General features: G+C 60.5%; 2 protein-coding genes across 9 annotated transcripts in view; one reads left to right on the top strand and one right to left on the bottom strand.

Moving 5' to 3' along the window:
- Positions 1–29: 29 nt before the first annotated feature.
- LOC112666762 (cartilage oligomeric matrix protein) lies at positions 30–7,704 on the top strand. The gene is made up of 19 exons (XM_025458120.3): positions 30–183; positions 423–508; positions 865–916; positions 1,369–1,538; positions 2,216–2,353; positions 2,635–2,709; positions 2,804–2,962; positions 3,070–3,174; positions 3,262–3,369; positions 3,597–3,756; positions 4,336–4,454; positions 4,670–4,722; positions 4,822–5,003; positions 5,166–5,344; positions 5,449–5,497; positions 5,835–6,031; positions 6,662–6,834; positions 7,286–7,425; positions 7,515–7,704. Exons 1-19 carry the CDS (start codon positions 105–107, stop codon positions 7,559–7,561), a joined length of 2,271 nt encoding a protein of 756 aa, XP_025313905.1. The 5' UTR covers positions 30–104; the 3' UTR covers positions 7,562–7,704.
- Positions 7,705–8,149: 445 nt separating this feature from the next.
- Positions 8,150–15,194, bottom strand: part of CRTC1 (CREB regulated transcription coactivator 1) — a 79,620-nt gene continuing 72,575 nt past the window's right edge. For all 8 annotated transcript variants that reach the window (XM_025458122.3, XM_049098085.1, XM_049098086.1 and 5 more), the window contains one exon: positions 8,150–13,732. In XM_025458122.3, the coding sequence (XP_025313907.1) occupies positions 13,521–13,732 (212 nt within the window). In that variant the 3' untranslated portion in view covers positions 8,150–13,520. The remainder of the gene's footprint in view (positions 13,733–15,194) is intronic.

A 15,194-nucleotide genomic window follows, 5' to 3' on the forward strand; every position in this document is an offset into this window, starting at 1 on the left:
CGGGTGGGCCGTCCCGGAGCCGGCTGCGCCCTCCCGGATAAATAGGCCCCGCGGGCCTCGTGGGCAGCAGAAAGCGAGCTGCAGTCCAGCTCCCCGCCGCCGCCATGGTTCCTGCCGCCGCCTGCTTTCTCCTGCTCACCCTGGCCGCCCTCGGCGTGTCGGGTCAGGGCCAGATACCACTAGGTAAGCCGACCCTTCCCCCACGCGTGGCCTCGATCCCCTACCACACCGGAGGACCCATGGGGCCTAGGGTCGCGGCTCCTAGGGGCCCGGGGACTGTTCGCCGGGACGTGCAGGACGGAGAAAGCAGGCAGCAGGGCAGAGGAACGGAGGGCGTCCCGGGTCCCCGCCGAGGCTCCAAGAGCACTGGGGTTGGGGGTCCCCAAACCCCGACGCCCCATCAGCGCCCCCTGTCGGCGCAGGTGCAGATCTAGGACCGCAGATGCTTCGGGAACTTCAGGAGACCAACGCGGCGCTGCAGGATGTGCGGGAGCTGTTGCGGCAGCAGGTGCGGGCCAGGGTGGGCAGACAGGGAATGCGGGGGCGCGGAGAGAGGCCTGGAAGAGGAGGCGGAAGGAGGATGGGAGGAGGTCCCGGTGGAGAGGGAGAGGGTTCTGGGTACCAGATCCGGGGAGGAAGCTATAGAAAAGAGGGAAGGGGGAGTTCCAGGAGTAGAAGGTTCGGCGAGAGAAGGCAGGGGTCTGTAAGGGAGAAAAGGAAGTCCCAGGGAAGGAGGGGAGGGGCTGGGAGGATAGGGAGGGGACGGGGGTGTTGGAAGGAGTCTGAGGGAGGGGAGGGGGGACCCAAGGGAGGAAGAGACGGATAGGTCCACGCCGACTACACCCCGTGCCCCTTGCACCGCAGGTCAAGGAGATCACGTTTCTGAAAAACACAGTGATGGAGTGTGACGCGTGCGGTGAGCGCAGCTGGGGCGGCAGAGACGCGGCAGGCGGGAGCTCGAGAAGAGATGGGGAGACAGAGACAGAGACCGCGGAGGAAAGACTAGGAGGAAAAGAGACAGGAAGAGACGGAGGCTGACAGAGATGGAGAGATTGGATGAGGGATGGAGAGAGACGAAGGAGGGGACACAGAGACTATGGGAAGGGAGATGGCGGACACGCGAGAAGAAGCAGAGGCCGTGCGAGAGATGCAGGGAGATGCGGAGACGCTGAGGGAGAAGCCGGAAACGGACGGGCACGGAGATACAGGGGAAACCTGACGGCCAGGGAGCGTGGTGCGGGGCGGGGGCGGGGGCTGAAAGCCCGGGATCTCGCCACGCCCGCAGGGGCGGCCCCAGGAAGGGACGTGGTCCGGGTAGACCCTGCCCCCGGGGCGGGGCCCTGACCCGCCCTCCTGCACTCCCCGCAGGGATGCAGCCCGCGCGCACCCCGGGGCTGAGCGTGCGGCCCCTATCCCAGTGCGCGCCCGGCTTCTGCTACCCGGGCGTGGTCTGCACTCAGACCGCAAGCGGCGCGCGCTGTGGCCCCTGCCCCGCGGGCTTCACCGGCAATGGCTCGCACTGCGTCGACGTCAACGAGGTGCGCTCGCCCCCCTCCGCCCCGACGATCCCCCTAACGCCTGCCCCACGACTACCCACCTTCCCAACAATCTCCTCCCCCGATGAGGGCACTCACCCGGAGGACCCCTTCATCTCGGGGGGCGTACGTCCAGACGACCTTACCGGCGGGGGGCACCCACCCCGGCCACTTCCCTCACCGCCAGTGACGCCGGTCCCGCCAACCCCTTCCGTAGCCAGGGACGCCCGCCCCGACCACTCTCCTACCGCCTGGACTGGCCCTCCCCAAAGACCCTCCTCACCTCCGGGGCTCACAAGCCCCAGCGACCCTTCTACCACCACGAGGCCCCCGCCCGTAAGACCCTTCCACCGCCGGGCACGCACGCCCCGACGACCACTTCCTCCCTCTGCTGGGGACGCCCGCCCTCGCAATTCCTTACCCCGCCCTTGAACAACCAGCCCACGCCACTCCCAGCTCGCCCCTCTCTCCGCCAGGTCGCTCCCCTTCCCCTGGCCGGATCAAGGCAAAGTCGTGTCTCACCCCTGGGATGGTGGCCTCTGCCCCACAAGGCAGCCCCCCCCAAGTGCTGGCTAATGGCCTGAATTTTCTAAGCTCAAGCCCCCAAAACCCTGAGGCGCCGCTCTCGAGGGGGCCCACCTCCCGGATCCTCTGACTCTCCGTGGCCCTTCCTCCCCCAGTGCAACGCCCATCCCTGCTTCCCCCGCGTCCGCTGCATCAACACCAAACCCGGCTTCCGCTGCGAGGCTTGCCCGCCGGGGTACAGCGGCCCCGCCCACGAGGGCGTGGGGCTGGCCTTCGCCAAGGCCAACAAGCAGGTGAGGGCCATGGAGGGGTGGGCGCCAGGAGGGAATGGGGGGGGGCTCATTTTGTTCAATAAACTGGTCCTCCAGCCTTGCGGCCAATTTCCTGCCTCGCTTCAGCGGGAAGGGGTGGGGACCGCGGCCTGGGGGATGGACAGAGTAAGGGTCCTCATTAGGATGGCTGAGGTTGGAGGAGGAATGTAGGGGAGAGGTAGGATACAGAGGGGACGTGAACCCGGTGGGAGGTCTGAGGGTTTGTGCGTGTGTGTGTGACCTCTGCGCCCCCTGCCATCCAGGTTTGCACGGACATTAACGAGTGTGAGACCGGGCAGCATAACTGCGTCCCCAACTCCGTGTGCGTCAACACCCGGGTAAGGCCCGGGAGGAGTGGGGAAGGATGGAGACACTGGGGGTGGGTGCGAAGCGGCAGGCAGCCCAAGCTCACTGCCCACGGCCCCGGCCCAGGGCTCCTTCCAGTGCGGCCCTTGCCAGCCCGGCTTCGTGGGCGACCAGGCGTCTGGCTGCCAGCGGCGCTCGCAGCGCTTCTGCCCCGACGGCACGCCCAGCCCGTGCCACGAGAAGGCCGACTGCATCCTGGAACGCGACGGCTCGCGATCGTGCGTGGTGAGTGCGGGCGAGCAGGGAGGGGCGTGGCCTGGGTATGAGGGGGTGAGGTGGGCTGGGATGGGTGGCGATCACGCCGGGGCGCCAACTCGCTATCCCACCCGCAGTGCGCCGTTGGCTGGGCAGGCAACGGGCTCCTCTGCGGCCGAGACACGGATTTGGACGGCTTCCCCGACGAGAAGCTCCGCTGCTCAGAACGCCAGTGCCGTAAGGTGGGCGGGGTCTGAAGGGCGTGCACTGGGCGGTGATGGGCGGGGCTCGCTGGCCACGCCCCTCACGCCCGCTGTGCCCGCCCCTAGGACAACTGTGTGACGGTGCCCAACTCAGGGCAAGAGGACGTGGATCGCGACGGCATCGGAGACGCCTGCGACCCGGATGCTGATGGGGACGGGGTCCTCAACGAGCAGGTGGGGCCTACGTCGGATCCTAGGCAAGGCTGGGTGGGGATGTGGCTTGGGTGAGGGAAATGGCCTCAGAGGATGTGGACTCGGGGGTCCGGGAAGGATGAGGGCGGCTCCGCGGAGGAGGCGGGGCCTCGGAGATGGGCTGGTCTAGGGAGTGACATTTGCCCCTCCGGGCCTGGTTCCCCCCCCCGCCCGCCCCCGCCGCCCCCTTAACCGGCCCTGTCCCCCAGGACAACTGTAAGCTGGTGCGGAACCCAGACCAACGCAATGCGGACGGCGACAAGTGGGGTGATGCTTGCGACAACTGCCGGTCCCAGAAGAACGACGACCAAAAGGACACAGATCAGGACGGCAAAGGCGACGCCTGCGACGACGACATCGACGGCGACCGTGAGCGCTGAAGCAGGGGGGAGAAGAGGGAACCGGCACCGAGGGGTGGGGCTTGCCTGAGGGCGGAGCTCGCCTAATTTTGGAAGCTGCAGTGGGTGAGCTCGCCTGGGCTCTGGGGACGACCATAGACTGTTCTGGCGGGCAGAAAAACGCAAGCTGGGACAGGACGCAGAAGGTAAAAGGCAGGAACATTGGAGGGGGGGAAACGTGGGCCCTGTGTCAGATGCTGCAGGGAGTAGTAAGTAGGAAAACAGACGTGAATCTGGAGTTTAAGGCCAGGAAGGTGCCCATTTTATACCTGGGGCAGACATGTAGGGTGGTGCATTCACAGTGCCAGCGGAGGGTCCCCTTGAGCTTTGCCTGTGAGATGACAGCCAGTCCCCTCACCCATCGTCCATTCATTACGTGTCTGAGGCTTGGGCCCGTAAAGGAGCACTTGATTTAACTTTGTAGCTACTGGGAGCCAGGAGAGGTGTGGGACTCTGTCCCAGGCTAGTCCCAGGTTTGCAGCTGCCTTGCTGAAGTCAGCCTTGCCCCTCCCCCATCTTGGGATCCTTGCTGTCCCCCTGCTTCTTGCAGGGATACGAAATACGGTGGACAACTGCCCAAGGGTACCCAACTCAGACCAGAAGGACAGTGATGGTGACGGTGTAGGAGATGCCTGTGACAACTGTCCCCAGAAAAGCAACGCAGACCAGGTGAGAGCGGGCTACACACCAGCTGGGTTAGATCCCCGAGGTGAACTCTAAACTAGTCTAGACTCTAGTCTAGTTAAGAAGACTGAAATCCAGTCTAAGCATGGTGGGGGTGTCCCATGGGGGTCAGGATGACGTTGGCTCTGGAACTGGGTGTGGGTGGGAGGCTTGTGAATTTCCCTGCCCTGATTTCGGACTCCTGCATCCACCCTCCCCAGAGGGATGTAGACCACGACTTTGTGGGAGACGCTTGTGACAGCGACCAAGACCAGTAAGGAGGCCATGTGGGGTGGGAGTGGGGACCGAGGGTGGGAGGCTCCGACCCAGCACTCTGGGAAATCTCACTCTGTGTCCCACTCACCAATTCTAGGGATGGGGATGGGCACCAGGACTCACGGGACAACTGCCCTACAGTACCGAATAGTGCCCAGCAGGACTCAGACCACGATGGCCAGGGTGACGCCTGCGATGACGACGATGACAATGACGGAGTCCCCGACAGTCGGGACAACTGTCGTCTTGTGCCCAACCCAAACCAGGAAGATGTAGACCGTAAGGCAGGGGATGGGGCCTGTGGTGGGATTGAGGCTGGTGTGGCAACCTTGGCAGTTATGGGCGGGGCTGGGACGTGGTGTGGGCGGGACCGACAGCAGGTGTGGGCATGACTAGGCCTTGAGCGATGTTGGCGCTGACCCCACCACCTATGTCTCTCAGGGGACGGTGTGGGCGATGCGTGCCAGGGCGACTTCGACGCGGACAAGGTGGTGGACAAGATTGATGTGTGTCCGGAGAATGCCGAGGTCACCCTCACCGACTTCCGGGCCTTCCAGACTGTCGTACTGGACCCCGAGGGCGACGCGCAGATAGATCCCAACTGGGTGGTGCTCAACCAGGTTGGGGCCGGGCCCAAGGCAGAAGGTGGTGGGAACGGGTCTGAAGCTGGGGGCGGGGGAACCGAGGGCCCACGCGGCCCTCCTGAAGCCCTTTTTCCTTTCAGGGTATGGAGATCGTGCAGACCATGAACAGCGACCCTGGCCTGGCTGTGGGTGAGACAACGAGAGGGGCTAGGCGGTGCAGCCAACCAGATAGGGGGCGTGGCCAGGGGCGGGTCTGAACGCAGGAACCGCAGAGCCAGCTTGGGTCTGGGGTCAGCGGCTGGACTGTTCTGGACTCTGAAGGAGTGTGGCTAGAGGCTGTCAGCCGACTCAGGGGCGTGGTCATGCTGCCTTCGGCGGTGGGGATGGGGTGGGTCTGTGGGTGGGGATCTGGGGCTAGGAGGCAAGCTGGACTCCGAAGCCACGGGGGCGGGGTTGGACGCACCAGGGCCCCCGGTGGGGGTAGGGATAGCGTCCTGGAACCTCACTGGTACCCTCCTTCCCCCAGGTTACACGGCCTTCAATGGCGTGGACTTCGAAGGCACGTTCCACGTGAACACAGTCACAGATGATGACTATGCTGGCTTCATCTTTGGCTACCAGGACAGCTCCAGCTTCTACGTGGTTATGTGGAAACAGATGGAGCAGACATACTGGCAGGCGAATCCCTTCAGGGCCGTAGCTGAACCCGGCATTCAGCTCAAGGTGTCTGTGGCCCTACCTGACCTCTCGGTCTTTGTGCTCTCTAGAAAGCCCCAAATCCTTCCACGGACTCCCAAAACCTTTACAGCCCTGTCCCCAGCATCAAGCTACAGACCTCAAAGTCCTCCCAGCCACCCCCCTTTGGATTCCCACTGGCCCTCAAACACTCCTCCCAGGCCCCCAATCTTCCTTTGGGCCCCAAAACCTTCTTATGGAACACTAAACTTTCCTTCAGGTTCCAAATTGTACTGCAGGATCTGTGGGCCCTAGTATGTCACTGAAACGCTGCAGCAAATTCCCCAATCCTCTTATCCCATGGACACCCAAAACTTTCTAGAGGTCTCTAAATCCTCTTGCGGACCCCCTCCAAATCCTCTCAGACCCCAAACCTGTCCGTGGACTCCCAAATACTCTAATGAGATCCCGGACCATCCCTGCCCCCAATATCCCACCTGCAAATCTCCACGTGACCCCTAAGAAGGCTTCCTTGCAGGTTTCCCATCCAGGCACCCTAACCACCCACCCGCCACTGCCAAGACGTACGGCTCCCCACCTGTCCCACAATGCAGGGTTCTGGGGCTCCAGTAGCCTGTGCAGTCTCTGACCCTGTTCCTCTGTCCCTGGGCTTGGTAGGCTGTGAAGTCCTCCACAGGCCCCGGGGAGCAGCTGCGGAATGCACTCTGGCACACAGGGGACACAGCATCACAGGTGCGGCTGCTGTGGAAGGACCCCCGCAACGTGGGTTGGAAGGACAAGACATCCTACCGCTGGTTCCTGCAGCATCGGCCCCAAGTGGGCTACATCAGGTCGGGATCTCATCCCTTGCCAATGGACCAGGAGTCCCTTGCTCTGTCCTGGCTCCTAGAGATTCAGGGGGCCTCAGTCCCCTTATCTGTAAAATGGAAATGATATGGGCAATTAGAATGAACTATGTTTGGCTCTGGGACATGACACTTCTCCTGGGACCCAGGACACAGCAGGTCCTCACATAGAAGGTAGGGTCCCACTAGCTCCCTGTTTCTCAGTCCCCACTCTGCACTGCCAGAAAGTCCAGGCACTCTGGTTAGCACCTGCTGTGTCCATCCTCTCACACAGGTCAGAAGCCCTACCTGCCCTGAGTGTGGTCCAGGCGGTGGGGGGGACATGGCCCCTACTCCCAGATAGGAGGGGGGGACCCATCTTCCAGGGCAGACGCCAAAGTCTCAGAGGGGAGAGCTTAGCCCAGGGCCCTGCCTCACTGTCCTATCCTCTTCATAGAGTGCGGTTCTACGAGGGTCCTGAGCTGGTGGCCGACAGCAACGTGGTCCTGGACACAACCATGCGGGGTGGCCGCCTGGGGGTCTTTTGCTTCTCCCAAGAGAACATCATCTGGGCCAATCTGCGCTACCGGTGCAATGGTGAGGGGAGTGAGCGTCCTGCCAAGGAGGGTGGGGAGTTCATCCCGCCCAGACTCACCCCAACTCACCTGCTTGCCCTTTCTCCCCAGACACCATACCAGAGGACTACGAGACTCAGAGGCTTCTGCAGGCCTAGGGATGGGGGTGGGGACCCATTGCTGGAAGATGGCACCATCGTGGCTACCCTCACTGCAACAAACAGGGAGCTTGGCACCCGGCTCCAAGAGGTAGCTGCCCTAGAGGGGCTCAGAAAGGACAAAATAAAGTGTGTGTGGTGGAGTGGCTGGCTGTGGTCTCTACTGCAGAGAGATTGGGGGTGGGGCCTCTGAGGGAGGGCTGAGCAGGGACCCCAAACTCAGCTTGCTGCTGACGCCCCTCCTGACTGGCTAGGGCCCAGCAGCCTGACTAGGAGTGTCCAACCCCGATGTGGGAGGCCTTAGGCTTGCTGCTGCATCCTATCTACATGAGGTCTCAGGCCTGGATCCCCACCATTGAGTGCCTGCCCCAGGATCCTGGAGGGGGTGGGTCCTTCCCCTTCCAAACAGGCCCAACTAGCTGGCCAGGGGTGGGGGGTGAAGGGCTCATGCCAGTGTGCCCATATTCGTGTCTGTGTGTGTGTGTGGGGGGGGGCACCTATGTGTGGTTCCCACCAGGTATACCTTACTAGGTCCATGTTTCATCCCCAGTGTGGGGTGAGGAGCAGGAAAAAAGGGGAGGAGGCAGAGACGAAAACATTGGATTTTTATTATGTTTCATTACAAAGGATGCAAAGGTACAAAGACAAAAGCGTCCACGCCAGAGAGGATGGGCAGGGGCCGGCCGAGTGCGCCCTGAGCCGCCCGCCCCCACCCGCCATGGGCACCCAACCCACGGCCCACGGGACATCCACAGCAGAGTGTACATGCTGGGGAGGGGGGCAGAGCCAGCCTGGGGACAGAGGAACACAGGCGGAGCAGGGCTCGGACCAGCAGGTTTGCATATATCAGTGGTGCCGCCCAGGGGGGCAGTTTTCTATGGCGGGGCACAGCGGGGTCAGTGGACCTTGGCTGCCAAAGCCCCCCTTCTCAGGGCCTGGTGGCAAAGGCCACGGCTGTGTCCACCTATCCCAAGTGGGCAAGAGGTCAGAAGTGATGGGCTGGATGGGTTGGGCATCAACTGACCCCAAACTCCAGAACCCTGCGAGATGGGGGTAACACCACTCCCGGGATGTACCACGTGTCCCTGGCATCTTGGGACAGGGTACTGAGGGCTGGCCAAGAGGACAGAAGGCAGAGGGAACTGTCTGGAGCCAGCATCACTCTGACGTTCAGCCCTTACTCCTGACCCTGCCAGGGAAGCTTAAGGACTCAAGACCCATGGGTCTGAGCCAGTGATAGGAGGGAAACTGAGGCCCGGGTCACAAGGATCTTTTTCCAGTTGCCACCCCCCATACCTCTGAGAGTACCCTAGCGCCCAGGCCTGCGTGGGGGCAGGTCACCTCACCTCCCTCCTGGGGAGTGGCCACTTTGGAGAGAATATGTCTGTGGCCAGTTGCCTGTGGCACACGGAGGGTTATAGAGGTACCTGAACCCCACCCAACCAGGAACCCTGGAGGCCAAAGGCCAAGAGAAACTATGGACTGAGACAGTGCAGGCTGGGCAGAGCCTGATGGGGGAATGTTCCAGGAACCCCCAGTCACACACCGTGAGACTCCCAGGAGGTGGGGGCCCAGGTTCCAAGGAGAAAGGAGCAGCGACAAATCTGGATGCCCCCATACCTAGGCAGGCCTCCAGCAGTGGGGGAAGCATGCATTCCCCACACCCCCGGAGCTCTGCAAGCCAAGTGGGAAGGGCTCAGGTGGCCACAGCTCCCTTACTTGGAGCACCCACAAGCAGTGACAGGACAAGTCCAGGAGCACTGGGTACCCTCGACCTTGCAGCCCCCACACCCTACCCCCACACTGTAAGTACTGTGGCCTCTTAACCACGGTTCTATGAGAACCCAGGGAGGGTGATGGGTGCTGCTGCTGCTTTGTCAGGACCAGGGTAGGGGGTGAGGGCCCCCTAATACTACCAGGCCTTACCACACCCAGCCTGTATCCAGGAGTGGGGATGCTTCTTTGGGAATGCAGAAAAACCAGAATCCAGTTGGGGGTGGGAGTTTGGAAGGATATTTGAACCAGCTCAGGGTTGGCGGAGATGTAGAGGTCTGGGGAGGGGGGCTCAGCTCCCCTGAGGGCCCATCGAAGGACAGCCCCTCATAGGGGCTTATCAGGTCCAGGATGCCAGATGCGGGGGAAGGCATGCTGCCTGAGCCCCGCCCAGCTCCCCCACAGACCTGGCACCTGCTCCCGTCCTGCCTGACCAGGCTGCAGCTAGCACCTGGCATACAACCTGCAAACCGTACACCCACCCCTAGACATAGGAATGGACATAGAGCCTTCTCACCCTCTGTGTGGGGGTCTCATGGTGTCTGACATCCAGCCTTGCCTGCTCCACTATGACACATGAGCCTCACAACAGGGCCCACCTGGCTAGGCAGCCTCCAGGGAGCGCAGCCACCCAAAGAAATCAGGCCACACACAGTCAGAACCCTTCTTCCCAACCTCCAAACCCCAGAAATAGACAAGATCAGAACGCAGCTGCAAAGGCAGGACCCCTGCCCTTAATGCATACCCCTGGGGCAGGCGGGTGGCTCAGAAGCCAGCAGGGAGGTCTATGTGGAGGTGCTGCTGTGGCAAGGGCCACAAACACACACGGCTGTCCTTCCCTTAGGCCTGGCTGGTCCCAGGGAGTCCTATGGACCGCAATGGCTGGGCAGATGGGACCCACCATAATTTTGCTCTGGCTTGGCCCCCACAGGGGAGCGCAAACAGTTTTTGGATGCCGTTAGCTGTGGGCCTCTAACGTTTGCTGAAAGGTCAATCTGCCTCCTGAGCTTTCCACTGAGTGTTCAGAACCCCTTGCCCCAAAGGGCAGGCCACCCCCAGCCCTTCCTGCCCAGTAGAGTGCCGGGAGGAAGCAGGGTATGTGAGAACAGGGAGGCCGCTGCAGGACGCCCTGAAGAGCGCTGCCTACCTTCCTCCTGGAAGGACTCAGTGGGGATGGAGGTTGGCATGGGTACCTGTGACAGGGAACACAAGTCTGACAAGACCCCTTCTCCTCCCCAACGTCAGCCCTGGACACTGTGTAGGGTGACTTTGATGGGTACGTGTTGAGGGGACAGGGGCATAAGCCCTCTTCTCTGGAGAACACAGAGAGGGGCTGATCCCAGGCTCTACTTTGGGCCACAAGTGTCCCTGGGGGTAATAAACTCACTGTCTTGGGGGCTGGGGAACAGAGGGTAAACTGAGGCAGGCGGGAACATACTTGCTTGTTCCCGGGGCAGAAGTTCACACAGCTAAGAAGACTGAGATTGGGAGGACTGGGGGGCAGTGGCGGGGGGACAGACTGGCTTGGCCTCTGACTTCACGTGGGCTGAGCATTCCAGGCCTGTCCCGAACGAGCGAGCAAGCAAGCGAGCACACAGGCGGCGGGTCTATATACAATATTCAGGGGCCCCGGCCCACCCCTCATGGCGCAGCTCGCCTAAAATCACAGTATTTTCACATCACAAAGGGCTGGTTCCCTTAGGCTGTCCTGTTTCAGGAAATCTTGGCAATTCAAGAATATTTAGTAGAGAAGCAATATTTAAGAAATAAGCACAATCCCCCGTTGTAGACCTCAGGAGGCCTGACCAGGCCCAGGCAGGAGTGTGAACCCTTTGGGGACACAGGGACATCTGGCCACTGGCTCCTGGCTGGGACCCCCTCCCTAGGCAAACTGCACCTATGCCCGTCATGGGCCAAAGTGGCCATGTAAATACAATGTCACCTGTGCCCCCGGCCCAAGGGATGTGGGACATAGGCCGCGGGGGGTGGAGGCCCTCCCTCTCATGCCCATCTGCACTGAGGACTGGGCGCCGAGCAGACAGGAAGGATGGGCTGATGAGGCTCCTTCACAGGGTCCCCGATGCCTTGTTTGAAAATTGCATCCAGGAAGGTTGCTTGTAATTTTATTAAGGCCATTTTTTTAAAAAGTTCTACACACAAGTCTAATGATAATCAAACTCTTCTATGTACATGTAGTTTTTCTTTAAAAAAAAAAAATTCTCTTTGCTCCCAGCCCCTGCCTCAATAAGAGGCTGGGCCCTCGACTGGGACGGACTGACCCCGTGTCCCCAAGCCCACATGAGGGCAGCAGGGACCAAATGACTGAGGAAGGAACCTTCTTGCGCCTGTGGCCGCCCAGTCGCTTGGCCATGTGCTAACAGCCTGGCCCGGGAACGAGAGGGAGGGATATCGCTGGGATCAATTCTGGCTCCCACAAGGACGGAGCCAAGGGCTCTCAAGACCTAGAGGCAGTGGCTGTAACACCACAGATAAATTATGCACCGAGCAGAAGGTGCCAGCCCAGCCTGCAGGCCAACGAGCCAGCGAGAGCTCGAGATCCAGCTTTGAAGGGACGAGACAGAAGTTCCCACCTCAGAGCAGCGGACAGAAAACAAAGACACCCTGCCACTTTACCCCCAGGCCCTGCCGGGCACATGGACAGCCCCCAGCATGGCGGCCAAGCCCAGATGGTCACCTCAGCCTCCAGAGCCACTTGGAAAGCTGCCACTACAAACACACTGCTCTTTGCCTCCGAATCCAGCCCTGCCAGGAGGAGCCATGAAAGGGGTGGCTGGAGGGGACAAATGTCAGCCGGTTCTCGGGGGTGGGGTTGAGGGAGAGGGCAGCCTCATCACGGGGGGGGTGTTAGGGCAGAGGGGCTGCAGCTGCTGCCAGCCTCGGGGTCTGGGACTAGTCCTCCCTGAGGACCGGCAGGCACCTTGAGGATGGCCAGGCAGAGGTGGATCTTCGAGAGACCCTTAATAAAAGCCGTGGCTCCTTCCTGGGAGTCTGCCACATGGCTGGAGTGGAGGCACCTCCGGCCACTTGGAGCTTCTGCCAGAGACCCTACCAGGCCCAACCCGCCCTCACTCAGCCCTTCCATTTAGAGATAACGTGCGCCTTAGCTAAAACGGCCAGAGACGCAGCTCAGACCCGGCAGGCAGCAGATCGCTTCCAGTTAGCTTAAAAAATATATAACATGGGATTTCTGGAATAAAAACATGCTCTCAGGCAAGTATTGGATTGAAGGAGTCAGCTACTCATCTACAACCAAAGTGTAAATACAAACCAAAAGAAACAAATAAACAAAAACACAACAAAAATACCCTGGCCACCCCCTCCCCACCCCATTCTTTAAATAACAGTAACAGTGACCACGGTACAGAGAAGAAAAGATGAAAACAAGTTGAGAGATGAAAACAACCCCCAGAAATAATCCCTGCCTCCACATGCAAGCCCTGGCAGGCCCCCTTCATCCTGGCCAGGGGCTTCACTTTCAGGGCAAAGGTGGCCATAGAGGGATCTGGCTGGGGGTGGGCAAAGCGGGAGCACGGTCCCGGGAAGATTTAGCTGCTTTGCATGCTCTGTTCACACCTTGTATAGTCTACCTCCATGGGACGGATTCTAGCATTCTCTGAATGTGCTCAGAAATATAAAAGACAGCAGTCAAAATAGTGTTTATTTCACTTTGTGTCTGCCCCTCTCTCTGGCACCTTCTCCCTTTGGCAGGGTGGGGCTGGCTCGCTACCTAACCTTGGGCTGGGGGTGGCGGGCGGGTAGGGGGGCCAGGAACGAAGGAAGGCAGTGAGAGCTGGACAACAGTCGGAAAATGCACCTCAGCCCACCGCCGCCGTGGACCACAGCGCCCCCTCCAGGCCGGCGGCCCTGCCCAACACGCTTTCCGCATTTTACAGGGGGACGGCTCATGGCCCAGGGTGGGGGGCGAGAGAGCACGCGCAGGGAGGATCCGCGGGGGTGACACGCGGCCTCCCGAGGGAGGTGGACAGCTGAGGGCGGGCGGGTGGGCAGGGGGCGCTTGGCGGCATTGCAAGCTCAGAATCACAAGCTCGGCCGTTTGCGAAGGACGGAGCGCGGCCGTCCCTGGGCTCAGGGAGACGCCGTCGGGACCACTGACCGGCGGGGTGATGGAGCCGGGGGCTGGGCGGCGATGTGCCAGATGTGCAGCTCACAGACGGTCCATCCGGAAGGTGTCCTCGGTGGCCGGGTCGGCCAGGACCATGTCAGGGTCGTTGAGCATGTGCAGTCCGTCCAGGGTCAGGGGGTCAATCTTGAGTTCATCCAGGGGGAACTGGTTGTCGGAGTCGAAGCTGACATCACCGACTCCGGCCAGTGTGCTGGTCAGTTCTTTAGAGAGGCTGGGAGGGGACTCTCCCGTCACTGAAGGGGAGGGCACAGGACAAAAGTCTCAGTGTGGCCCTGGCTCCCTGTTCTCAGGTCCTGTGCCTCCAAGCCCCCCTTAAAATGCTCAGGGAAGAGGGGCTTGGGCCACACCAGGGGTGCTGACCTGGGGGTTTGCCAGGAACTGGCAAATGTCTAGGGACATGTTTAGTTGTCCTGACTGAAGAGGGAATGCTGCTAGCATTGGGTGGGTGGAGACCAGGGAGGCTGCTCAGCACCTCAGAATGCACAGGATTGTCCCACCACCCCAGGGAAAGATCCAGCTCCATGTATTAGTAATCCAAGGCTGGGAAGCCCTGGGCTAACACCTATGTCACAAACATTCAGTGTGAGCGGTAAGGGGCAAGGGCCTCTCCTGCTCTACCAGGATATTTCCTCCATGTGCATCACTGAGAAGCAAGCTGGGGTGTGATTCCCCCCCCACCGCCGCCCTGCGAGACCCAGATTCAAACCTGGACTCTTTCTTCCACTTGCAGTGAGAAGAAAGGTCTTAGTTTCTCAATATGAGACAAGGGCATAAAAGTCCTGGTCTTGGGACGCCTGAGTGGCTCAGCGGTTGGGTATCTGCCTTCAGCTCAGGGCGTGATCCTGGAGTCCCAGGATCGAGTCCCATATTGGGCTTCCCGCATGGAGCCTGCTTCTCCCTCTGCCTGTGTCTCTCATGAATTTTTAAAGATTTTATTTATTTATTTATGAGAGACACAGAGTGAGAGAGACAGAGGCACAGGCAGAGGGAGAAGCAGGTTCCATGCAGGGAGCCCGATATGGGACTCGATCTTGGGTCCTCAGGATCACACCCTGGGCTGAAGGCAGGCGGCACTAAACCGCTGAGCCACCCAGGGATCTCCAATAAATAAACATCTTTAAAAAAAAAAGCCCTGGGCTTTCTAGGCTTTGGGGGGCAGAAGGGCCTAAGTTTTCTTGTGCATCTGAAGCTACTGCCCCCAAAGCATCTACTGCAGACTGATGCTCACACCCCTCAGGTAGGGAGGAAGCACTACACGTCGTGGTTGGGGGGCGCTTCTGGGCACAGGCATCTCCATCCTGGAGATGTTAGTGGGACCACGAGGGGGTGTCAATCTTAATCCTGAGACAGTCCTGGCTTGTAAGGAAATCGCTTCTTTCAGTAAAACCCAGAATCTACAGGATGGGGCAGGGGCAGCAAAGGGTCTGGGTTCTATGCTACATGGAGCAGGGACTTACATATGTGCTATGCATGTCCCTAGACATCTGGGTGCTGTGCTTAGGCTGTTTGGGGATTCTCACTGCAGTGTGTGTGAGTGGTTGCATGTATGCTGGCTGTATGTGACAAGCCCTAGCAAGCAGGGCTCACCCCCTAGTCACCATTATACTCAGCTAATGGGGTTCAGGGACCTGGGTAGCAGAAGCAGGGCAGGGTGAGTGACTGGCTCTGTCCTCTTCTTGCTCTGACCATGGGGCA

The sequence above is a fragment of the Canis lupus genome, chromosome 20 (genome assembly GCF_003254725.2).
Source record: "Canis lupus dingo isolate Sandy chromosome 20, ASM325472v2, whole genome shotgun sequence".
NCBI lineage: Eukaryota > Metazoa > Chordata > Mammalia > Carnivora > Canidae > Canis > Canis lupus.

What these genes read in the sequence shown, in the direction of transcription:
- LOC112666762 (XM_025458120.3), top strand. Translation starts at nt 105, where the DNA reads ATGGTTCCTGCCGCCGCCTGCTTTCTCCTGCTCACCCTGGCCGCCCTC. An exon ending in ACGGCTCGCGATCGTGCGTG is followed by an intron (nt 2,963 to 3,069) that starts GTGAGTGCGGGC and finishes TCCCACCCGCAG; the next exon opens with TGCGCCGTTGGCTGGGCAGG. An exon ending in AACCCGGCATTCAGCTCAAG is followed by an intron (nt 6,032 to 6,661) that starts GTGTCTGTGGCC and finishes TGGGCTTGGTAG; the next exon opens with GCTGTGAAGTCCTCCACAGG.